This window comes from Sceloporus occidentalis, unplaced genomic scaffold, assembly GCF_023333645.1.
Source record: "Sceloporus occidentalis isolate IW3139 unplaced genomic scaffold, rSceOcc1.0.p SCAF_11, whole genome shotgun sequence".
Taxonomy (NCBI): Eukaryota; Metazoa; Chordata; class Lepidosauria; order Squamata; family Phrynosomatidae; genus Sceloporus; species Sceloporus occidentalis.
This window is the reverse complement of record NW_028316991.1, coordinates 18,112,058-18,136,847: the sequence shown is the minus strand read 5'-3', so window position 1 is coordinate 18,136,847 and position 24,790 is coordinate 18,112,058. Positions and strand designations below refer to the sequence as shown.

The following is a 24,790-nucleotide window of genomic DNA, read 5'->3' as shown; positions in this document are numbered from 1 at the left end:
TCCGTTTTCTGCATATTTGTTCCAGGTTTTTTCATTCAGAAATAAATTTGTTCGTCCTCATTCACTCTCTCATGCTCTCTTGGAATATCTCTGTACCGTCTCTGCTGAAAACGTCTGTGTCCCTGTCTCCACGACACACAGCATCACTTCTGATCTTGCATCTTCTTGTTCTTCTGTAGTCTTCCGTTCTTCCAAGAAGTCTTTGTTCTTTGTCCGCTTATCCGTGGACAACCGGACAGGAACATGGCCTCCTTGCGAACTTAGCTGAGCTTCAGAGAAAGAAGGGGGAAATAGAAGACAGAAGAATAAGAAGATGCAAGATCAGAAGCTGCGGAGGATGGAGACAGGGACACGGAAGTGGTCGACAGGGAATGTAGGGAGACTTTCCAATAAAGTGAGAGTGAAAGAATCAACTAAATTTAAACATTTATGTTGTACTTCCTTCAGTCTCCCAAAGTCATCAGTTTCTACAGAAAACCAAACACACAAGGATTAGCCTTGATCAGCATAAGATTGGAAAAGACGTGTTTGGGTTTCCTTTCGTAAATAAAAAAAAATAAATGGAAAAAATGGAATTGTTTTAGCAGAATGGGAGTTGCGGGAAAATACTCGGGTGCTACATTGATTTTTGGGTTGGAATGAAATGATGGACAAGGGCTTTTATTGTAGCGGTTTTAGATGGTTTATGAATGTGAGGTTAGGTCATCTGTAGCAGTCTAGTTCTCCATTAAAGAGAAAAATAATGAATATTGGATTGCCTTCCCCGGCTCCCTCTACCGAAAGCAGGAGGTGTTTTTAAAGTACGCTTCCTGGGCATGCGCTGTAGAGCTCCTGTTATAGAACTAATGGGTGTTGTGGCAGCCAATCACGGCTGAATGCTTTCTTTAATTAGTTAATTTGAAGGAAGTGTATTTAAGTACTCTTTTTGTAAATGCTGACAGGTGGAGGAGTTTACATTTTGTGACTCCAGTAATTAAGGGAACATTCGCACCGTTGCTTTCTGCACCGAAACGGCGTTGCTGTAATGCCTCGACCTCGAGGCATTCAGCAACGCCATTATCGGCAGAAAGGGGCCATCTCTGGCCCCTCCCCGGGGCGTCAACATCCGCCATACTTTGTATGGCGGCGGACGCCTGTTTTAAAAGCGTTTAGGAAGGGATCAACGATCGCCTCCTAAACTTAAATGGTGTCGCTGGAATGCCTCGATCAGGAGGCATCCAGCGACACCAAACACTTACCTGGGGATGGACTGTGACCGCTCCGGAGAGCGGTCACAGCCGCAGCTGCCGGTGATCTTCGCCATCAGCAAGATGGCGGTGGCCCGGGAAAAAAAATACTTCCACTTGCAGGTTGAATATAGGTACTGCATTCAACCATGCAAGTCAATGGAGCTCAGCTTTCTAATCACAGTGTGATTAGAAAAAATAAATTAAAAATAAAATAAAATTAATAATAATTAGAAAAAAAATAGTAAAAAAACAGTAAAATGTAAAAATTATTTCCCACTGATGTCACTATCAGGGGAACCTTCAAGTTGAAAAATTTTTTAAAAAAAATAAAAAAAAAGGCAAAAAAAAAAAATATATATATATATATATAAAAAATATATTTTTGTGAGCAAGTCCTAAAATTAGCATATTAGCTTAAAACAATTCTCGCATGGAAAGAGTTAAAATACTGGCATATTAAATGCCCATGGGGTGTCTACTTTTTAAAAAATGTATGATTTGATGGGGTAAATTGAATTGGCCGGGTTCAACAATGTCCCAATTAACACCGGGGGGAAGGATGGCCACACATCTAATTTCCAATTAGAAAAATGCACACGTACCAAATGTGGCCTTTTAGTTCCCCCCAAAAATGACAAACCCATGCATGTGGGGTATCACTGTACTCAGGAGATGTTGCTGAACACATACTGGGGTGTCATGTGACAGCGGCATATACCAGGAGCTGTAAATTCATACATAAAGTAGGTGTGTGTGGGAAAAATACACACAAAAGAATACTACTGCAAACTTTGAAAAAATGCTGGTGGTAAAATGTGTGCATGCAAAGAGTTAAAATACCAGCATTTAAAATACCCTGGGGTGTCTAGTTTTCAAAAATATATGGTTTTGTTGGGCACACTGAAATGGCCCGGCTCAAAGATGTACCAAATAGGGCATGGGCAGTGGATCCCCAAATGCCAAAGTTCAACATTGAAAAATGCACATGTCCCAAATGTGGCCCTTTTGCCCCCAAACAGCCAGGCAAAATCATTCATGTGAGGTATCGCTGTACTCAGGAGATGTTGCTGAACACATATTGGGGTGTTTTGTGATAGTGACATATACGAGAACTTTTTAATTCATACCTGAAGTAAAATGTGTGTGACAAAACAAATGCAAAAAAATGACTACCACAAAGTTTGACAAAGACTGGTGGTAGATATGGTGCATGAAAAGAGTTAAAATACTAGCATTTGAAATACCCTGGGGTGTCTAGTTTTCAAAAATATATAGCTTTATTGGGCACACTGAAATGGCCCGGCTCAAAGATGTACCAAATAGGGCATGGGCAGTGGATCCCCAAATGCCAAAGTTCAACATTGAAAAATGTGCATGCCACAAATGTGGCCCTTTTGCCCCCAAACAGCCAGGCAAAATCATTCATGTGAGGTATCGCTGTACTCAGGAGATGTTGCTGAACACATATTGGGGTGTTTTGTGATAGTGACATATACCAGAACCTGTTTATTCATACCTGAAGTAAAATGTGTGTGAAAAAACAAATGCAAAAAAATTACTACCATAAAGTTTGACAAAGGCTGATGGTAGAATAAGTGCTTGGAAAGGGTTAAAATACCAGCATTTGGAATACCCTGGGCTGTCTAGTTTTCAAAAATATATGATTTGATGGGGTAAATTGCATTGGCCGGCTTCAAAGATACCCGAAATGGCACATGGAGGGAAGAATTACCAGATTTGGAAAAAATGGCTTTGAAATAGCAAAACGCTACGTGTACTTATTGCTCCATAACGTGCAGAAAAAAGCAAAAAAACATAAAAACATTGGGTATTTCTAAACTCAGGACAAATAGTAGAATCTATTTAGCAGGTTTTTTCATTACCTTTTATAGATGAGTAAAAGAGTAAAAGATTTTTCAACTAAAAGTTAGAATTTTTTTTCTAAATTTTTCACCATATTTTATACTTTTTTTAATAGTAAATAATATGATACAATCAAAACAATGTCATCTAAAGAAAGCCCTTCTTGTCCTGAAAAAAACAATATATAATGTGTGTGGGTTCAGTAAACGGGAAAGAAGAAAATTACAGCTAAACACGAGCAGCGCAGAAATGTTAAAACGGCCATTGTCACGAAGGGTACAAAAAGTAAAATCAGCCTTTGTCACGAAGGGGTTAAGCGGATATGTTTAATGTTCGTATAAATTTACATGTATTAGATGCTTTCATTCAAATCTGACTTAAAATGATTGCTATTAAAAAAAACAAAAAACTTTTTATTAAAATATTGTTTTTGTAGTTGACAGGAGCTCTGAAGATTTGCAGTGGTTACTCAACATGGCCCAGAACGATCCTTTGCCTTATATACGGTAAGCGGTGACGCTCTGCTTATAAACGTTTGGGCTAAATGCTACCAATATTTGTACTTTCATAAGCAGACCGGCGAGGCTGCTAGAGGTAAAGAATTGGTCGCTGCGGAAGCACAACAAGCAGGACCTCTAATTGAACGCCTTCAATGAAGCGTGAGATGTTTGCTTCACTAGTCTAGAAGACAAAAAAACAGGCATGACTGTCTCATTAAATATAAGACAAGTGTCTGTTATTAAAGGGCACAGTGTTTGGCATTACAATACTTCTTATGGTTTGCTATCAGTACGAATGAGCTAAACGAGTCTTATTTATGCCACGGTTATAGTACCGTATTTGCTCGATTATAAGACAAGGTTTTTTCCAGAGCAAATGCTCTGAAAAATACCCCTCGTCTTATAATCGAGGTCGTCTTCTAATCAGACCCCAAAAAAATGTCTGCTGGGGCCATGCTGCTTACCGGGCTTTGGTCGCGAACAGCGTCTCTGCTACTAGAAGCAGGAGAACAGGAAGCTAGCACAGTCCTCACATAACTACCTCCCCCTCCTTCCTCTGGGGGCGGGGCCGGAGAAGTTGCTCGCACAGCTGGTCCCCTGCAGAAGTCTGAGATGGGAGATCTGCAGTTCAGGTAAGGGGGTTGGGGGAGGGGGTTTGAGCAAGTATGTGTGATTAATGGAATGAATGAGTATTTAAATGTTTGTGAATGAGTGTGTGTGTGATAGCATGGATGTGTAATCTCCAGAGTGGCATATAGGGGTATAAGGCATATCATGGGGCAGAGGGGCATATAGGGGGTTAAAAGGCATATCATGGGGCACAGTGGCATATAGGAGGGTATAAGACATTTCTGGAGGTAGAGTGGCATATAGAGGGTTAAAAGGCACATGGGGCAGAGTGGCAAATAGGGGGGTATAAGACATTTCTGGGGGCAGATGTGCATAACTGGGGGGGCAGGTTGGCAAATAAAAGGAAATAAAAAAATATATATTTTTCTCAATCATAGCTTTTATTAAATATTAAATAGTTTACATGAATTAATATTTACTAGTAAAACTTTTTTCCTATAGGGTAGTCTTATATTCAGGCTTTGTTTTTTCCTAAATTAATATTTTGATTTTGGGGGGTCGTCTTATAATCAGGGTCGTCTTATAATCGAGCAAATACGGTATATCTAGTAATAATCTACCGAAGGTCCAGCAACCAACATATTTAGAGCTCAACACCTGCAGAAGAGAACAAGTCTGCTTTAGGCAGGAATTGTTGGGGAGCTGAAGTGAGATTTCATGTTGCTGACCTCAATGTTCTCTGCATAGGACAAAAATAATGAGTAGGGTCAGCCCTTTATAATGTGTAGTTAAATCTGTGCGATCATCATGCTTTCATACTTTGGTTGCTGGGATAAGATGTTTACTTTGACCTCAGCTCGGGTCTCACCGGTTGCTGCGGCCTCATTAAAGGTTGACCCGAAACCACAGGCTGTAAATCGGTTCTCTCACACTAGATGGAGTTAAAGTATAACAGTTCCAAGAGGCAGGCTATGCGTTTAATCTTCTGTGCAGCGCGTGTAGCTGCTGGAAAAATAAAGTATATTATAAAAAGATTTAATCCTGAATAAGCCTGTTCAGCATGCGGGGGGGGGGCTTCTCCCCCTGCTTCTCCAAATGTATTTAATTATATCATCCAGATGCCGGTGATGTCAGCGAGCCGGACGCTGGCCAATATTTGATCTGTAGCTCAACTGTTAAGGTCTCAATTTATTGTTGCGATTTTCTCCAGAGGACCCACACACGTTATCTTCTGCTTGCTTGACGTCATCCAACATGTGTCTTTCTCTCCGAGATTTCAGAAACACGTACGATGGGGCAAAAGTGATTTTGTTCCTTTTAGCGTCATATTGTAGAATGTCTGTGTGAGTTATAAAGCGTTGCTTAAATATTCAGGGATTATATTTAATAAGAAACATATTGTTCGTCTTGTCCGGGAATACGGTTGGCCTTTTGCACAAGCAGTAAAGTGCAGCGTGTAAATGATTCCTCCTCAGTCTCTTAAATTTAGTTAAATTGGAATTAGCCCCTTGCCAAAAATACAGGCATTTACTGCGTGACATAGTGCGATTGTTTGCTAAAATCACCTTTCCCCGCTCCTGTCTATTGCAGGTGATGCCTTTGGCTGTATCACCTCCTCATGCGCGAGGCATTGAATAAGCAGGGGGTTAATTAGGAACCCCGTGACATGTGCATTTGGTGCCCCCATAAGTTTCCATGGGAACGCTATTTTGCATGCTTTTTTATCGAACGCAGAAATAAAACACGCGTGTTAAGGGGCTTAATACGTCTCCTGACCGTAGCTTTTTCATGAAACATGACCTTTCGTGGCCTTGTGGTTGCGCCGAGCTCAAACCCTGACACAAGGCTATAGACAAGAGACAGTTCTATAAAACCTTGCATGGTCTATACCTCAAGAATTGAGAGAGAAAAGATAATCAACCACAGAAAAAAACACATTTTATTCAGGGAGGCAAAATAATTTATATTATTGAAGTTTAAAATAAAGAGTCATTACAGCAACCAAACAATATATCTATGCCAGCATTGGTCTATGTGTGTGGTAAAAAGTCTGTCTATATATGTGTATATCTTGGGTGTGTGTGTGTGTGTGTGTGTGTGTGTGTGTGTGTATATATATATATATATATAATATATATATATACACATGCCACCCAAGTGTCCCTATTGAAAAGGGGCAGTCCCCTTTAGAATCCAAATCTCCTTGTCCCGCTTTCCTCCCCTGATGTCCCTCTTTCCTCCGAGCTCAGAATGTTTGCTTGTTATCAAGCTATCGCAGTGTTCTACATCATGAAAGCCCAATAATAGAATGATGGGCGCTATGCGTACGGGTCATTACTTCACCTACTGGAAACTGAATTCCAGTCCCGGTTAGAACTGTAATGAATGTTGCCAAGAGTTTGACTAACAATACATCAGACATCTGGCAAACGCCATTTATTGTATGCGTGGAAAGCAGCTCTCATACAACGCGTGTGTTCCGTTGGATCATTTACGTGTTTAGTCATCTTTTACACATTTATAACAGCTTTTTTCCTCCCCCTGTTCTGTGGTGACCGACACAGACCCCGGTAAAGCCCGAATATTGTGTCTGTTTTTCTTTACTCTAGAAAAGGAACTCTGGTTTTTAAAAAGCTCGTAAAACTGTAAGGGGTCCTTTTGTAAAGCTCACCGAGGCGGCTATTATTTTGGTTACTGAATTGACCTTACTTGTGTTCGTGTTTTTTTTGTTTTTTTTTTAAATCAGTAAAAGCAGGCGAACGCCAAATAGAATTGAAAACAGGCGTTCAGCTACCCCCATTACAGCAGCTCATAGACAAAGTGCCAGCATCGTCAGAGCTGTTCCAGGACGCTGAGGGCTTTTTAATATTGAACCCTTTGTAGTGTGCTTATGGCTGCTAAATGACATAATATATGATGTAATTAGATAATAACAGATCCTTTATTGAAGAGGAAATTTCCCCAAAATATATAACCAGCATAGAAGGCAAAACGTATAAATCCCATTTTTGCTGACACGGGAATTGGCGAAGGGAGTCATTCCGAGGCAGCTCTATCGCGCGCAAGTTATTCGTGGAAAAAACTGATCGGTGTTAAATTATGTAACGTAATAAAAAGTAGAATAAGACTAATAATATGCACGTGACCAAGATAAGAAACTCTGACTATTTCTACCCATTAACCATATTGGCGTTGGGGTGCGCCATGAGGCTGGCGGCATAAGAACACTAGAAATCAACACACACAGTTGATCGGTAAGAGTACTGCTGTCTGACATCACAAATAGAGACACAATGTTCAAAAAAAATTACATTGAATGTATGATATCATACATCAACTCACATGGGTCCAAAGTAAGATGTTCTCCGATTAACAGTAGACGGTGTGATGGATTGGTGTCTGGGTACCTATGGTACAGGGAATTTGGTCAAGGATGGCCTTATAGGGAGGCTGAGCGTAATGGGTATCGCAGCACTTTGCTTTACTGTTGGCATTAAAATGAACCATCGATCTGAATCTACGAAAAGCCAGCAGTGCCAAAGGGCCCTGCATAGATTAGGCCCCAAGATTTTTCTTCTAAATGCAATTCCATCGCTTGCTGCCAAACGCAGACCCAATTGTTCAATAAGAATTTCATTCCACATAGTAAATGGTAGGATTTGGGTTTATAGAACATTTTATTTATATAAGAGCCTTTCCCCCATGTTTTTACGTGGAAGAGCTATTTGTAGCAGTGCGTGAATGTCTTGTCTGTTTACTCGTATCTTGATTTGAGACACTTAGTACAAACTATCTGTTATTTGGAATGATTTTGCAATCCGTTACTAAAGGTTTTAAAATACCCAAAAGTAAAAAGCAAAAAAAAAGCCATTCTTATTTACCAGTTTCTTAAATTGTATGTGTGTTTCTCATGTATTCGTTGCATCAGTTCTACAGATTTTCTCATTTTTAGCTATTGTGACTAGCCAAGTTCCTCCCCAAACAGAATATTTGCATAATGTATTAAAATAATACCAGCCCATTCACCAAACACCAAGTTGTCCATCGGATAAGAGCGCTAACGCGGCTGGTTTTACTAAAGAAAAATTCTAATCATTTAGTAGGTTTTTACTAATGTCCAGCTGAGTTGGTCTTCAAGTTTGGGTCTGGGCTGTTCCTCCTTTAATGGAGTTCTTGTCCAACTTGCCAAATTCTGACCCCCTTTTCAACTTGTTTTAAATAGATACAAACCAAATTTGTCAACCCCTGCAGTAGAATATCCAGCAATGTACTCTAACTGGATTTTTTCAGTACCAAAGCAAGAAATCTTGCATAAAGTTTTACATCGGTGTCCGTTGGCTCCTGTTTTCCCTGGTGTGATTTATAAACAGCATCTAGTGTTCCATTAGCAGAAAATATTAGTTTAGTATTTCTGTAGAGCATTAGTTGATTTTATTCTTGATACAGATGACCCCTGCAGCAAAACATTGGCAGACACAAACCTTTCCCATTACCTCAGCCCTCCATAATGAATAGTGACATGAGCGAGTTAAAGCCACAAATTGACTAGGGTATATTTACCATCTATGTAACACCACAGCATGGATGCTATAACGTGCTGTAACGTTCACCAGTCAGCCTCTTGAAATTGGTCTGTTTCTGTTGAAATCTGTTTCAAATTATGTTACTTGAAAGTATTTTGTAACATTTTGGTACTTAAACGTACTTGACAGCCATAAGAGGACAATCATTCATCTTATTGAATAATAAACTGACTATGATTGCTTCTAGGCACAAGATTCTGTACATGTTGTCAAAGAACCCCCCATTTACAAAGAACGTGGACTCTCCATTGTGTAATGAAGCTCTGGTTGATCAGCTCTGGAAACTCATGAATTCAGGTAACCGTTTTAAGCTCTGTCTACGAACCCTCTTTCTAACATTTGTAATTATTTTCATTTCTGTGATTATTTCTTGAGTTTGAAATAGCTTTTCGAAGGTATTGGGTAAGGAAGCCACTTAACCTTAATGTAAAGGAACTGTTCCATTTAGACCAAACATTAATTGCATAAAGTTGAATTAGCCGGGTTCAAAGATTTTTCAAACAGGACTAATAGAATAGGATGACCAGATGTCAAAATTCCATATTGAAAAAATGCCCACCTCCCAAATGTGGCCCTTTAGCCCCCAAACAGCCTGGCACACCTATGCATGGGGTGTATCACTGTGCTCAACATATTGGGATGTGACATATACCAGAAGCTATAAATCCATTCCTGAAGTGTAATGTGTGAAGAAATACACAAAAAATTACAACCACATACTTTCACAAAGGCTGGTGGTAGAATTAGTGCATGGTAAGATTTAAAATACCAGCGTTTGCAATACCCTGGGGTGTCTACTTTTCAAGAAAATATGGCTTAATTGGGTAAATGAGTTGGCTGCAAAGATGTCCGAAATTGGACATGGGGGCAGGATTACCAGATGTTAAGTAGAAAATTGTGCATGTCCCAAATGGGACCTTTTAGCCCGCAAACGACTCCACAAACCTATGCATGGGCGGTATCGCTGTACTCAGGAGATGTTGCACATATTTGGGTGTCTGTTACACATACCAGGAGATGTAAATTCATACCCGAAGTACAATGTGAGTAAGAAATAAACCCAAAAAATTACTACCACAAGGCTGGTGGTAGAATTGGTGGATGGAAAATGTTGAAATATCCTGAGCTGTCTAGTTTTCAAAAATATATGGTTTAATAGGGTAAATTGAATCGGCCAGCTTCAAAAATGTCCCAAATAGGACATGGGCACAGTATGACCAGATTTTGAAATAATACACTACTGGTACTATAACTTACAAAAATAACAATAAAAACTTTGGGTACTTCTAAACTCAGGACAAATATTAAAATCTATTTAGTAGGTTTTTGATTAGCGTTTGTAGATGAGTAAAATATTTTTAAAATTAGTCAGAAAAGGCCATATTTTGTTTATAGTAAATTAGATTTATATACTATAGCATCCATGCTTATCAAAATAATGGTATCTCAAGTAATCAAACCCTTCTTGTCCTGAAAAAAATGTATATAATTTGTGTGGGTACAGTAAACGAGCGAGAACAAAATTACAGATAAATACAAACGCCTTAGAAATGTTAAAACAGCCTTTGTCATGAAAGGGTACAAAAAATAGTCTTGTCACGAATGGGTTAACCGAGCATGTAGGTACAACCAGTCTGCAATTTACAAACTTAATATTGTAGAAATTCACTGAGAAAAGAACTGTAGTGATCAGCATATGTATTTAACCACCAATTATAAACCCCATGGGATGCCACACACAGACTGCAAGGTTAATTATCCATCAAGGCCTCCTTTGGGGAAATTGGTTTTCCTGCTCAAGTTCCTGTCAAGAGGTGTGAAGTAGATATTTGAACCTTTCTCTTTAAAAAAAAATAAAAAGTGCTTCTTTTATTATTATTTTGTTTAAGCATATAACTGGAGGTGGAAGTGTTCTGATTTCAAAGGGACAAGCAAATGTCTTCATTTCCCCAAGAGGTGCAGATAAAAATCACACAGCGTATTTCTAATGTTGATATTTAGCTCACATCTTGTAACTTACAGCCTTACACGGACGAGGCTGTTTAAAAAGTTTAGATTAGCGTAGCGTTGTTTTATATATTTATCTTAAATAATGTTTTGTTTTTGGTTTTTATCTTAGTGTGCCAGCAGATTTCATTTAATATGGTAGAATAGAAAATTACCAATAACAATTACCATAAACACACACTAACACATTCTGATACTGAAGAGGACTATGTCCTTGCAAGCATACAGTTCTATATGGTGTCACGCCATGGGAAATAACATGTTAATAAAATTACAGTTGCAAGGAGTTACAACCCGTGTGCAAGTGTTTTACTTTAAGAAGAGACTGATGCAGTGTGTTTCCATTTCTTGGCACTTGGGTCAGTAACCCATCGTTTTTATATCACCCACGTGGTTTGACTGCATGGGGGAATAAGATGGGACGGAAGGTCACATGCCTCACTGCAAGTCCAAAGGTTTCCATAAAATGTTATTAAGCAAAATGGAGATGTCATGTTGGGGGCAACTAATGAAAGAGTTGATAGTAGAGTTGTGTTTCAGTCCCTTTTTGTTATGAAGGCCCATCACCATTAAGCTTCTGCTACAGGAAGAAATTATCTGGACCTGCATATGTTAAATCAGTGAGATTCTTCCAAAGTGTGCTCACACTACTAAAGTATCCATTATACAGGGCCAGCTGAGCCCTTTTTGGGGGAAAAACCTGGTGGTGTTGGACCTTAATAATGAATAGTGTAGTGAGAGAGTTGAAACCACAACTCACGCCAGCTCTCTCGCTGGGCAGGGGTAAGGTATATGGGTATAGGAGTATTACCTGAGAAGCACAATTATTGGACCTGGAGTGCCTTCTCACCTGTAGCCGTCTCACGCTATACTCACAATTATATTAATACTTGCTGTTATTGAGACAGCTATTTTGCCATAATAACTAACAGTGTTGGTTAGCCTTTTGGGTTTGTTCTCCTAAAGGTTCTCCTAAGGTTATCCAAAACTGACATTACTCCAGAACGGAATCAGTATTCAGTACTCTGGATTAGTAGACTAAGTGCTAAAGCTGCAGTGGTTATTGGTGAAAAAGAAACATCATTTGCAGAAGTTGTTCCAAAAAAAAAATAACCCCACTCGATTGTAGACACATGAACAAGGATTTTATTGTTGCTGTCCTGCTCTGAGCGTCTTAATTATTATAATTTTTTTCTTTCGTTGGTTTTCATTGCACTCTGGGGGGCACGGGGTGAATGGGGGCTGCCTGCCAAGCACAGAAAGCTGCCAGATGTTAAAACAAGGACCCGTAGGATTGTGTCGTATCCCGGAGCTCTTAAGTCCCCTCCAAAATACAGAACCCATGTTGTTTATGCTTTGTGGTTCCGGTATAAAAGTACACAGTGTCTGGATTATGTTCATTTCATGACACACTTCATGCACCGGTAGAAACTATTAAACCATTTATTGTCCGAACTAAATAGCCTTTTGAGCAGATCTCTCCAGGGAACCTTTTTATTTGTTGCCATGTTTAACTAGACGTTGCCCTATTCTCTGTATAAATGCGATGGATCTATCACTACGCCTTCTCCTTCCAACTTGTTTAAGATGCTGTTAGATAAGTTCATTATTTTAAATTGTCGAAAAATGGGCACAGCGACTACTTGGTTACTTCAGTTACTTTTAATCCAGTTTGTTTCTATAAGAAGGCCGACATTTTTAAATGATGCTGAAGGGTCAAGGAAAAACACATGCCTTTCCAAATGACTGATATCTGTGATATAGATTGGATAACGCAGGATGCCCATGAGGGCCAAAGTTGCACAGGTATATTTTTTTTATGCTTAAGTAAGGTAGGAAGTAGTGCCCTCTTTGCAATCAAGGGCAGCAGTGACAGCCAATCACAGTTAACTGCCGTACATATGATTAACTGCTACTCTTTAACCTCTTCAATCCCCTATGGAGGTACCGGTACGTCCTGCCCTTCTTGCAACAAAAATGGCAAAATTGCGCCGGGCTTTGAGGTACCAAAAACCCCTGGGATTGAAGGGGTTAACGGGAGCTCAGCTCAGTTTGAGTTAAGTGGGTGCGCTACAGAGCATGCGCAGGAAGTGTACTTCAACCTACACCATGCGTTCAGTAGAGGCAGTCGGAGGAGAAGCAAAATGAAACCGAAACAACTTCACTGATTTGGCTTTCCGAAAAATGGCTTCATTTCTGATTTGAGAATTGTTTTCCTCTAATATACCGTTTGTGAAAATATATTTAAGTATTCGTTTTGCTCACGTTTCAGGTACCTCGCATGACTGGAGATTGCGATGTGGGGCAGTGGACCTGTACCACATACTATTCGGCCCCAGCAGACCTTCGTGTCTGCCCCTGCCAGAGCTTGGATTAGTCCTTAATCTGAAGGAGAAGAAAGCTGTCCTGAACCCCACTATTATCCCAGAGCCCGTAACGAGTAGCCTGGATCCTTTGCCAAATGCCAACATGCACGGGCAAGTTACAGGATTCCAAAGCCACGTAAGATTAACAAAGTCTCTTATAATGTCTTTATGCTTTAATGCACAGCTAAGGTCATGTTCCGTTCTTAGCACTGAATTAATCCACAATGTTGGCAGAACTATCTAGGTAATCATGTAAATTATATGCATTTAATCCAGGCCAGCTGCTGTGATGTAAATAGGCTTTTCAGGGTTGACTCTTGTGACTTGCTAGGCAGAAAACACTGTCGCCTTGTATCGCGGTGTTTTTTTTCTTGGTAAACGTCTAATTTCTCTAGAAAGAAAGCAGAACGGTATTTGCTTACAGGAGGAGACACCTTTTAATAAGGCTTTTTAACGCTGCTTTAAAGCAAGGTTGAATAAAGATCCTTCATATGTTAGATTGTCAATTTGAATACCTTTTTGAGGCTTATATTGACTAAAATATTTATAAAGTATATCAAATATAGAACACGCAAGACCAAAAAGCCCTGTTTACAGAATAAAAGAGAGGGTTAAAAACATGAAGGTCAACAAGGGCCTGGAAATGTGTAAAGATCTAAATGCCGCTGGTTTTAATGTCACATTTGGAGTTATGTATATAAAATAGAATCTTTAGTAGTGTCTTGCAGGGAGATTGTAATGCGATGGGATCAGAGAAATATTCAGGTTACTGAAAGCCGTTGCCACCATTTCTAGTGATTTTCTACTAACATGGCCGTGCTTAGGATAAGCGCATACGGGCGCTAGGTATGTTCCTGTTGTTTTGTGACTCTTGGACAGAGGCGTATCTAGGGTATGGCAGCTATGGCTCCTGCCATAGGCGCCATTTGAAGGGGGCGCCAGTGAGCGGCTTTCAAACGCCGTTTTTTTTTTTTTTTTTTTTATGCTCTCCCCCGCATCAAAAAAAAAAAAAAAGACACCGTTTAAAAGCCGCTCGCTGGTGCCCGCTGCTTCAGTGCTGAGCGCCGAAATATGATGTCATATTAAGGCGCTCAGCAGTGAAGCAGCGGGCACCGCAGCAGTGCAAGAAGGGCGAAGCCTCGTGCTCCCGTCGCTGGACCTCAAGGTGAGAACATCAAAGGGGAGAGGGGTTAGGGAGTGATAAGGGAGGGAGAGGGGTTAGGGAGTGATAAGGGAGCGAGAGGGGTTAGAGAGTGATAAGGGAGTGATATAAGTAAAGAATGGATTAATGTGTGCATGCATTGAGTGAATGAGGGAGAGCATGAGTTAATATGTGAATGTATTGTCTGAATGAGGGAGAGCATGAGTTAATGTGTGGATGAATTGTCTGAATGAGGGAGAGCATGAGTTATTGTGTGGATGAATTGTCTGAATGAGGGAGAGCATAGGTTAATGTGTGGATGAGTTGTCTGTAAAGTGTGAATTAGTGAGTGACAGTAAAAGTGTTTGTGTGTATCATAGATGTATAATTGTGGAAGGGCAAAGATGGCACTAGCAGGAGGTTTGAGCCTTGGGGACCAAGATGGCACAGGCAGGGTGTATATGGGACAAAGATGGCACAGGCCGGACTGTTTGGGGACAAAGTTGACTTGTGCTGGGCTATTTGGGGACAAAGATGGCAAATCTTATGTGTGTGTAATTTGGGTGCTGGTCAGGTTCTATGCGGCAGTGTGGATGCCAGGGCTGGCTTTGGGGTGTGCAACCTGTGATCTATGTCTGTAATTTAGGGGGTTTTAAATATAACTTTTAATGCCGTGTTTTTATGTGAATTCCAATTGATCTATACCTGCAAAGCTGGGTTTTTGTGTTAATCTGTAGATCAGACCTGGGCAAAGCACGGCCCGCGGGCCACATCCGGCCCGCTGAATAGCTCGGACCGGCCCGCAAAGAGTGTCCTGGTGACTCACCAATGAGTCCGGTGTCAGCAACGGGAAGCAGCGAAACTATGCACTCCGAAGCCTTGTTCATTTTGTTCACTTCTGTGCTGTGCTAATAGTTATTCAGGCCTTACTTATTCAAGCACCTCTACCAATGACGTAGGCTTGAATAACTTTATTAAACAGCACATAAGTTAACAAAATGGACAAGGCTTCGGAGTTTGTAGTTTCACTGCTTCCCGATGCTGAGTAAGTGATGCCACTGTAACTTCTGAGTGCCAGGATGCTCGTTGCGGACCTTGGGGAGTGCCAGGACAATCGTTCCACGCTCGTCATTTACCATTTTTTTAAGAAGGGATAGTATATGTATGCAGTATACAGGTATTGGTAGAATGAAGTTAAGGGCTCATGCACACTGCTGTAGTTTCGCCCGGGCCGTAACCCAGGCGAAACTACGGCGTGCTGCTGCGGAGAGGAGATGGGAGTGCTCCTTACCGCTCCCCTCTCCATTGGCAGACACGGGGGCCGCGCCGTAAAACGGGGTGAAACACCGGTTGCTCACCGCGCCGTATTACAGCGCCATTCATTTTCAATGGCGGCCGTATTCTGGCCGCAAATCGGGCGGCTGGAATACGGCCCCATTACGGCAATGTGCATGGAGCCTTCGTATGTTGGTCTGGCCCTCTAAAACCATTCCAATTTCTCATGTGGCCCCATGGGAAAATTAATTGCCCACCCCTGCTGTAGATCCATATCTGCTATGCTATGTTTCCATACATTATTTATGTATACCTGCAAATACAGGGTTTGTATGTCTTATTCAGTTGATTAATACCTGCAATGCTGTTTCCATGGATTTATTTGATCTATACCTGCGATGCTACATTTCATATATTATTGTATACCTGCAAATATAGGATTTGTATGTCTGATTCTGTTTATTTGATATATACCTTCAGTGCTGAGATCACAAGTGAATTTCAATTGATCTGGGTTTGTGTGTTGATCTATACCTGCTATCGGTGTGTGTATATATATATATATATATATATATGTATATATGTATCGGTAGCAGGGACTAATACTTATATACCGTATTTGCTCGATTATAAGACGAGGTTTTTTTCAGCAAATGCTCTGAAAAATACCCCTCGTCTTGTAATCGGGGTCGTCTTCTAATCAGACCTCAAATGAGGTCTGACTATTAGACTAAGATCCAGATCCCCCGCATCGCTGCAGGGGACCTGGATCCTCCTGTATGGTAACCTCAGCTACTGCCGGCGTCTATCACCGAGCGCCGGCGAAAGTGCCGGCAGCAGCTGAGGTTGCATACGCGCGTACCTTCCTGCTCCCGGGATAGCCCGCCCACTGCGGGGAAGCAGAGCCGGTTGGGGAGATTGCTGCAGGACCGGGACCCGGCGGCACTGTGCCGTCCCAAAGCAGATCCGGTAGACCTCTTCAATTTTCTGGAGGAGGCGGGGCCTAGCGGGGGTCACACATCGTCATGCCGAAATCCCGTGGGAGCTGCAGCAAGCGCCTGCTGAGGCATCGCGGTGAGTGAAGTGCCTGAGTATATTAGTGTCTGGGTAGGTAGATATGTGTAAGTGTCTGGGTGGGTATATTAGTGTCTGGGTATGTAAGTGTCCCCCTATATGCCACTCTGTCCCATGATATGCCTTTTAACCCCCTATATGCCAGAGTGGCATATAGGAGGGTATAAGGCATGCCTGGGGGCAGATGTGCATAACTGGCGGCAGATGAGCATAACTGGGGGCAGGTTGGTAAATAAAAGGAAATTAAAAACAAAAAAAAATAGACATGAATTATTATTTACTAGTAAAACTTTTTTCCTATAGGGTCGTCTTATAATCAGACTTTTTCTTTTTTTTTCCTAAATTAATATTCAGATTTTGGGGGGTCGTTTTATAATCAGGGTCGTCTTACAATCAAGCAAATACGGTATATATGGGCAGCAGGGGCTAATAAATGGGTTTTAGATATTTGGACAGGGGCGCAATTTCAGTGCTTGCCATAGGCGCTATTTCCGGTAGATACGCCTCTGCTCTTGGAACTCATTTCCATGCAGTTACTAATCCGCATTTAATTCAGGATGAAGACTCCGTAGTCAAGGAAAACATGCCCATCCCACAAGGTATGAAAAGGAAGCTGGACGCCATACTCGACTTGCAGCTGGAACCCGGGCAGGTACTGGAGAAGAATGAGGACAGCAATAAAGTGAAACTCAAAATCAGAGTAAGAAAATTGGGCTTCAGCTCCCATATGAGGAGAGGGGAACTTATCCTGGATAAGTCGTTTGTTTTTAGCTCTGAACTCCTGTCCTGATCTTATGCAATGAAAGGGTGGTGTTGCTGTATGGGTTTATTGCCAATAATCAAGTGTGCAGTAGCCTTAGAGTAAAAACCTTCTGGATGTATGAAGGCCAGTGTCGGTGGCATCGCATGTACCAGTGTGTGGTTACCATTGAGATACCACCGGGGCCACGACGATGATACAAACGTTATAAGAAGAACATAGAAGAAAGCCCTGCGCTCAAACTCCCATCACTCTTGGGCGGCAGCAATGGCAATAGTAAACACACAAAAAATAGTTACCTGCGCACTATCCCAAATCCCTATGCTTATTTAGACAAATGGAGGTTTTTAGTTTCACTCCAATGGCCAATTAAAGTGGAAGCTCGCCTGCCACGTCACGGCAAACCGCTTAGGCGAGTCCTACACTGAATAATTCACCCTGCTACTATGAGCTACAGCAGGGGCGTCGAAGTTTTTTCTGCAGTGGGCCACTTCATCAGAATTGTATACGTGCGCGGGCCGCACTCATTTTTCACTGTGAGAAAATATGGCCTTTAATAAGATATGCAGATTAAAATAAATTAAATGACACAAAACCTTTACTTTTCCTCTCACTGATTTCTGGGCCTAGAAAGTTTTGTGACTACAAATGCAGGATTCTGGATAAGTAAAAATAAAATAGTTCTATTTATTTTAGGGATGCGCTAAAATGAAAATTCTGGACCAAAACCAAAAATTCAGGGTTCACTTAGCCGAAACTGAAAATGACCCCCCACACACTTTTAATAAAAGTAAGTTACACACCAAAATTGTACAAAAAATTATATATTATGATTGTTAACAGCAATCTCAGGCATACCCAGATTCCAGCATGTACTGGTTGGCTGGGCATTGTACCGGTATTTTTTGTCCAATTTTAGTGTGTAACCACGCTTTTATTAAAAGTAACACACCACAATTGGACAAAAAAAAATCAACAATATGACTTGGCATGATAGGAGTGTGATTGCTAACAGCAAACACACTCTTTTTATACTCAGGCAACCAGTAAATGCTGGAACCTAGGCATGATGGGACTGTGATTGCTGTTAGCAGATTGCTGTTAGCAATCACACTCCTATCATCCCAAGTCAGCCAGTACATGCTGGTACAGGGTGGCTGTAAGTGCAGACCCCATACTGCTGGCAGCATCAATACACAAGGGGGCAGCTAGCCAGGTTTCAGCATATACTGGCTGACTTGGCATGATAGGAGTGGGATTGTTAACAGCAATCACAGTCCCATCATGCCTACGTTCCAGCACTTACACATCCATGCTATCACACACACATAAATTCATTCATTCACAGATTCAGTCCCTCAATCAGGCATACTCATTCAAACACACTCCCCCACCCCCTTACCTGCACTACAGCTCTCAATGCCGATCACAGACTTCAGCAGGGGGCGCAGCCTCCCTCGTTCTCCCCACAGAGGAGGCAGGACTGGAGCAGAGAATAGCCCCTCCTACACGTAAGCAGCAGGGCTCTTGTGATCCATGCTGCAGATCTCACGCGGACCGCACCTCGAGGTCCCGCGGGCCGCATGTTGGACGCCCCTGAGCTACAGGTAAAAATCTCTGAGGCAGGAAGGGGTATTCTCTGAACCCCTACACATTTATTAACCCTTAATAGGGACCACATGGGATGGGCGGCAGCAATAGTTACCAGGCTGTGAAATACAAAATTGAAATATAAAACACATAAAAGAAAGCCCTGCGCTCAAACTCCCATCACTCTTGGGCAGCAGCAACAGCTATAATATCAGTCCAAAATACATAGAATAAGCACCAAAAAAATAGTTACCTGCGCACTATCCCAAATCCATATGCATATTAATACAAATGGAGGTTATAAACAGCAGCATAGCACTAAAATATTTATAAACTCCAGCACAAAGTAGGGCCGAGAACACTTCATTAGACTGAGTAAGCCGTTCTCAGACGTAAAATATCAGCACATATACCGTTAAGGACATTTACAAACCCAACATTTGATATTGGGCACCGTATTTCAGTGTCAGAAACATTTTTTTTTCTGTTTTTGAACTTTAAGGAAGAAGAAGAAATTGACATGGATACAGTGCACGACAGCCAGGCTTTCATATATCATCATTTGAATATGCTGGAAAGACCATCGACACCAGGTACAGTTGGGTTTGATATCATGTGTTTACTATGGATTATGTACTTTGGCCCTTGAATTCTCATGCGCAGCAAAAGAGTCCGTCTGCACGTGGCTACAGTACAATTACAAGGACTATCCAGACTACTATCCATCAGGGGGGCTACAACACATATATAGATACATGGTTAATATGTTTATAGTCTTATTATTTAGAAGGGAACAAAAATATAATGTAAAAAAAAAAAGTAATAAATGGGATTTCCATAACCTCAGGATTTTGCAAAGCAAGCACTTTTTCCTTTAATACTCATGAGTCTTTGCACAAATCGAAGCCATCTGGATGTTTAAGGTCGCATCCCCTGTTTATAATTACGTTCTGGTTTCTGTACGCAGTTAAAGTGTGTACACAAATGGAAACACTCATGACCCTGCTCACTCTGCCTTCTTTTAGTTATATGGAGGATCTTCCGCAGAGTTCTCCGCCAAAGAGAGCCTTAATTTTTAAGGGGACATCTGTTCTCTGTGTTAATGTGCTGCTCGCTCTCAGTGGGCTGCCCATTTATCCTTTTCGAATGCGTTTTCTAGCCGTATTTTGACATCAGTTGCGCTATAAGTTGCTCCTGAGGTTAATAAACACATCAGCCCGTTCCTGCCATTACTTTGGTTACGGTTCTTTATAAGGAATGATGGCGATGCACCATTTGATGTGTGAGTAAACTCAAGAAATCACAGTGATTTTAACTATGCCGTACATAACAGACCCCAGGAGCAGGCACGGATTGGTTGTTGCCATAGAAATTGGAAAAGTCTTTTGTTGTCTTTATATTAAACTTGAATAGACAGACTATAATCATGGATGTAATAGAGACGTATTTGCTTAACCTGCGTGAAATATCAGTTAATGTTTTGGGACAGTAGCTTTAAGGGCATTAATAGATTATTAACTTAGTTTTCAATCACTAGCTAGAAGTTTTCTACCATATTTTTTTGTTAAGCCATAAAGAATATAATTGCTGTGTTTGTCAGCTGTTTCCTTGTTGTTTAAACAGAGCCCCCCCAACAAGTGAATTATTGACTCCAGACCGTGGCTGAAAGCAATCATATGTTTGCAATAAAGCCCTTGTCAGAACAACGATCAATTAATTAGTTGCATGAACCTACAAGTCTTAAGTTCCTTGACGCTGATACAGCCCTGTCCTGGTGTGTGTCACTTCATTCCTGCCAAATTTCCCTTGTGATCCTGTAACACTTTAAATACTAAATGTAAACGGATCCTTTCAGGGATTAATAGTTTTTTTTTTTCTGTTATGAACAAAAAAATGCACTTGTAAACACATGTGTTTCGGTAAAATAATTTGCTGTTTAACCTCTTCGTGACAAAGGCTGATTTTACTTTTTGTACCCTTCGTGACAATGGCCGTTTTAACATTTCTGCGCTGCTCGTGTTTGGTTGTAATTTTCTTCTTTCCCGTTTACTGAACCCACACACATTAGATATTGTTTTTTTCAGGACAAGAAGGGCTTTCTTTAGATGACATTGTTTTGATTGTATCATATTATTTACTATTAAAAAAGTATAAAATATGGTGAAAAATTTAGAAAAAAATGTTTCTAACTTTTAGTTGAAACATCTTTTACTTATCTATAAAAGGTAATAAAAAAAACCTGCTAAATAGATTCTACTATTTGTCCTGAGTTTAGAAATACCCAATGTTTTTATGTTTTTTTGCTTTTTTCTGCACATAATGGAGCAATAAGTACAGGTAGCGTTTTGCTATTTCAAAGCCATTTTTTCCAAATCTGGTAATTCTTCCCCCCATGTGCCATTTCGGGTATCTTTGAACCCGGCCAATGCAATTTACACCATCAAGTCATATATTTTTGAAAACTAGACAGCCCAGGGTATTCCAAATGCTAGTATGTTAACCCTTTCCAAGCACTTATTCTACCATCAGCCTTTGTCAAACTTTATGGTAGTAATTTTTTTGCATTTGTTTTTTCACACACATTTTACTTCAGGTATGAATAAACAGGTTCTGGTATATGTCACTATCACAAAACACCCCAATATGTGTTTAGCAACATCTCCTGAGTACAGCGATACCTCACATGAATGATTTTGCCTGGCTGTTTGGGGGCAAAAGGGCCACATTTGTGGCATGCACATTTTTCAATGTTGAACTTTGGCATTTGGGGATCCACTGCCCATCCCCTATTTGGTACATCTTTGAGCCGGGCCATTTCAGTGTGCCCAACAAAACCATATATTTTTGAAAACTAGACACCACAGGGTATTTTAAATGCTGGTATTTTAACTCTTTGCATGCACACATTTTACCACCAGCATTTTTTCAAAGTTTGCAGTAGTATTTTTGTGTGTGTATTTTTCCCACACACACCTACTTTATGTATGAATTTACAGCTCCTGGTATATGCCGCTGTCACACGACACCCCAATATGTGTTCAGCAACATCTCCTGAGTACAGTGATACCCCACATGCATGGGTTTGTCATTTTTGGGGGGAACTAAAAGGCCACATTTGGTACGTGTGCATTTTTCTAATTGGAAATTAGATGTGTGGCCATCCTTCCCCCCGGTGTTAATTGGGACCTTGTTGAACCCGGCCAATTCAATTTACCCCATCAAATCATAAATTTTTTAAAAGTAGACACCCCATGGGCATTTAATATGCCAGTATTTTAACTCTTTCCATGCGAGAATTGTTTTAAGCTAATATGCTCATTTTAGGACTTGCTCACAAAAATATATTTTTTATATATATATATTTTTTTTTTGCCTTTTTTTTAAAAAAATTTTTAACTTTTTTTCAACTTGAAGGTTCCCCTGATAGTGACATCAGTGGGAAATTATTTTTACATTTTACTGGTTTTTTACTATTTTTTTTTCTAATTATTATTAATTTTATTTTATTTTTAATTTATTTTTTCTAATCACACTGTGATTAGAAAGCTGAGCTCCATTGACTTGCATGGTTGAATGCAGTACCTATATTCAACCTGCTAGTGGAGCCAGAGTTCTCTAGAGGGTCTGGAGACCCTCTAGCAAACTTTTTAGTCTATTGTTTTTTTTCCTGGGCCGCCGCCATCTTGCTGATGGCGAAGATCACTGGTAGCGGTCACAGTCCATCCCCAGGTAAGTGTTTGGTGTCGCTGGATGCCTCCTGATCGAGGCATTCCAGCGACACCATTTAAGTTTTAAACGCTTTTAAAACGAGCGTCCGCCGCCATACAAAGTATGGCGGATGTTGACGCCCCGGGGAGGGGCCAGAGATGGCCCCTTTGTGCCGATAATGGCGTTGCTGAATGCCTCGAGGTCGAGGCATTACAGCAACGCCGTTTCGGTGCAGAAAGCGAAAATAGATCGCTTTCTGCACCCGTTTAAAGACGTGCCGGTCCTGGCACGTCATTTGTCGTTATCGACTTGAATTTCCGTGACGTGCCCGGACCGGCAATTGTCATCAAGGGGTTAAAAATGTAAAATAAAAGTCTTAATGACCAGAGCCAGAGTGAGGTGCCACCGGCCCTGGGCAAGTTAGCCTGGCCCTGCCTGCACTTAGTTTTATTTTACAGTACAGAGTTTGGAATTAGAAATCAAATTCAGGTCTCCTATATGGACCATGTAAGAAAATGGCAACAAATATATGAAACATAACTCCACGTGGTCCGAAAGCTCCAGGTAGATAATTGTTAGAAATTACTGTAAATATCTAGGTTCATTTAATGCGACCCTATCAAATTTTACTAACTCTGAACTTTTCTTTTATTAGGGAAAGAACAGTCCTCTTTGGACATGCACATTCATCCCATGCCCCCGACACCTCTGTCCTCTTTTATTAAAGAATCAGGATCATCGAAGCACAGTGACCATCACCATCATCACCACCATGACCACAAGAAGAAGAAGAAGAAGCATAAGCACAAGCATAAGCACAAACACAAGCATGAAAGCAAAGATAAGGAGCGCGAACCTGTTGCATTCTCAAACAGCCCAGCTAGTGGGCGCTCACTCCGTTCCCCGTCGCTGTCAGACTGAGCTGGCCTGTTCTTACAGGTTACAAAAGTCTCTGGTTAATGTTTCTCTGGCATGCTGTTAACCAATCACGTAAAGACACAGATTCTCAGCTCTAACCACCGTTAACCTTGAGCAATCAAATCTTGTAGTGGGTGCAGGTGGCTGCAGATATTTTTGTTTGGGCTGAAACACCTGCCTTAAGTCTGAATATTACTAAAAACATCCATACCTGTGGTCCTGAATAAGAGCCAATGTTTGTAACCACGTTATTTTTGGTAAAGTGAAATGGAGTGGTTTAATTATCCTTCCAGTGAAGAATTCACAAGGCGTAGGACTAGTTCTCTGCGGTTCTTTTGTGTGTGTTTTTTTATTTACACTAATTAATATATGGTAATAATGCAGCAGTGTTTTACTAAACATCCCAACCTAAAGAACATTACCCATGTCGATCAATCAAATCTATAATTCTTCAAAAAATTTGCTGAATTCTATACAACTATTGTCACCTCGTGTCGAAGCAGTAGTTTGCTTTATGCTGAAAAAAACACACAATGTACATGTGTCAAAAACACAGATTTAAAACAAAAATCAGGCCAATAAGGCTAGAGAAAATGTCAGTCCTAAATAATGTTGCCAGAAATTTAAATTCAGTCCAAAGTGGATTTTTAAGTAATTGGTAAAGTAAGTTGTTTTACACAAGTTTTTAAATTACATTTCTTAAGTTACCCTGTCTCTGCAGAGCCTGCTGTCCTGGCCGTTTTTCTTAGACATGTTAGCCTGTTCTGCATGGTTACTAGCCGGGTGCAGTCTTCAGCCGTACTGCTGGCGGATAGTTGCTGAATACACAGTTTTCCCCCTTGTTGGCACCTGGAAAGAATCTGAGCGTTACCGTCCTTATAAACCTTTAATGGCTTTTTTTGTATTACCATGTTATTTAAGCTTACTTTTGAGAAACCAAAATTGCCAAGTTGAACTCAATGGTACCTTGTTTTGTATCAAAGTCATATTTCTTTAAAAAACAAAACAAAAGCCTACGATGTTTGCCTGATAACATGCCTGGCGGAAAGTAAATCAGTGTTTTCACTGCAATACTTTAAAACAAAGAGTTTAGATAGCTTCTAATATTCATTGAATATAAACAAAATGCAAATCTAATTACAAAAGTAACCCAGACTGAAGCACCAGCTTTACCAAACGTAGCTTTTCCAGGGTTCACAAAAGTTC

General features: G+C 40.7%; 1 protein-coding gene across 2 annotated transcripts in view; it reads left to right on the top strand.

The window, feature by feature from the left end:
• The window catches only part of LOC149305650 (transcription initiation factor TFIID subunit 2-like), a 43,728-nt gene extending 20,141 nt beyond the window's left edge, over positions 1–23,587 (top strand). The window contains exons 21-27 of one of the 2 annotated variants that reach the window (XM_089477251.1): positions 3,529–3,598; positions 8,933–9,042; positions 13,025–13,254; positions 17,165–17,308; positions 18,570–18,584; positions 19,461–19,551; positions 23,322–23,587. In XM_089477251.1, coding sequence (XP_089333377.1) covers positions 3,529–3,598; positions 8,933–9,042; positions 13,025–13,254; positions 17,165–17,308; positions 18,570–18,584; positions 19,461–19,551; positions 23,322–23,587 — 926 coding nt within the window. Of the gene's footprint in view, positions 1–3,528; positions 3,599–8,932; positions 9,043–13,024; positions 13,255–17,164; positions 17,309–18,569; positions 18,585–19,444; positions 19,552–23,321 lie in introns of both variants that reach the window. The other variant, XM_089477250.1, reaches the window with a different exon arrangement.
• The last annotated feature ends 1,203 nt before the right edge of the window (positions 23,588–24,790 follow it).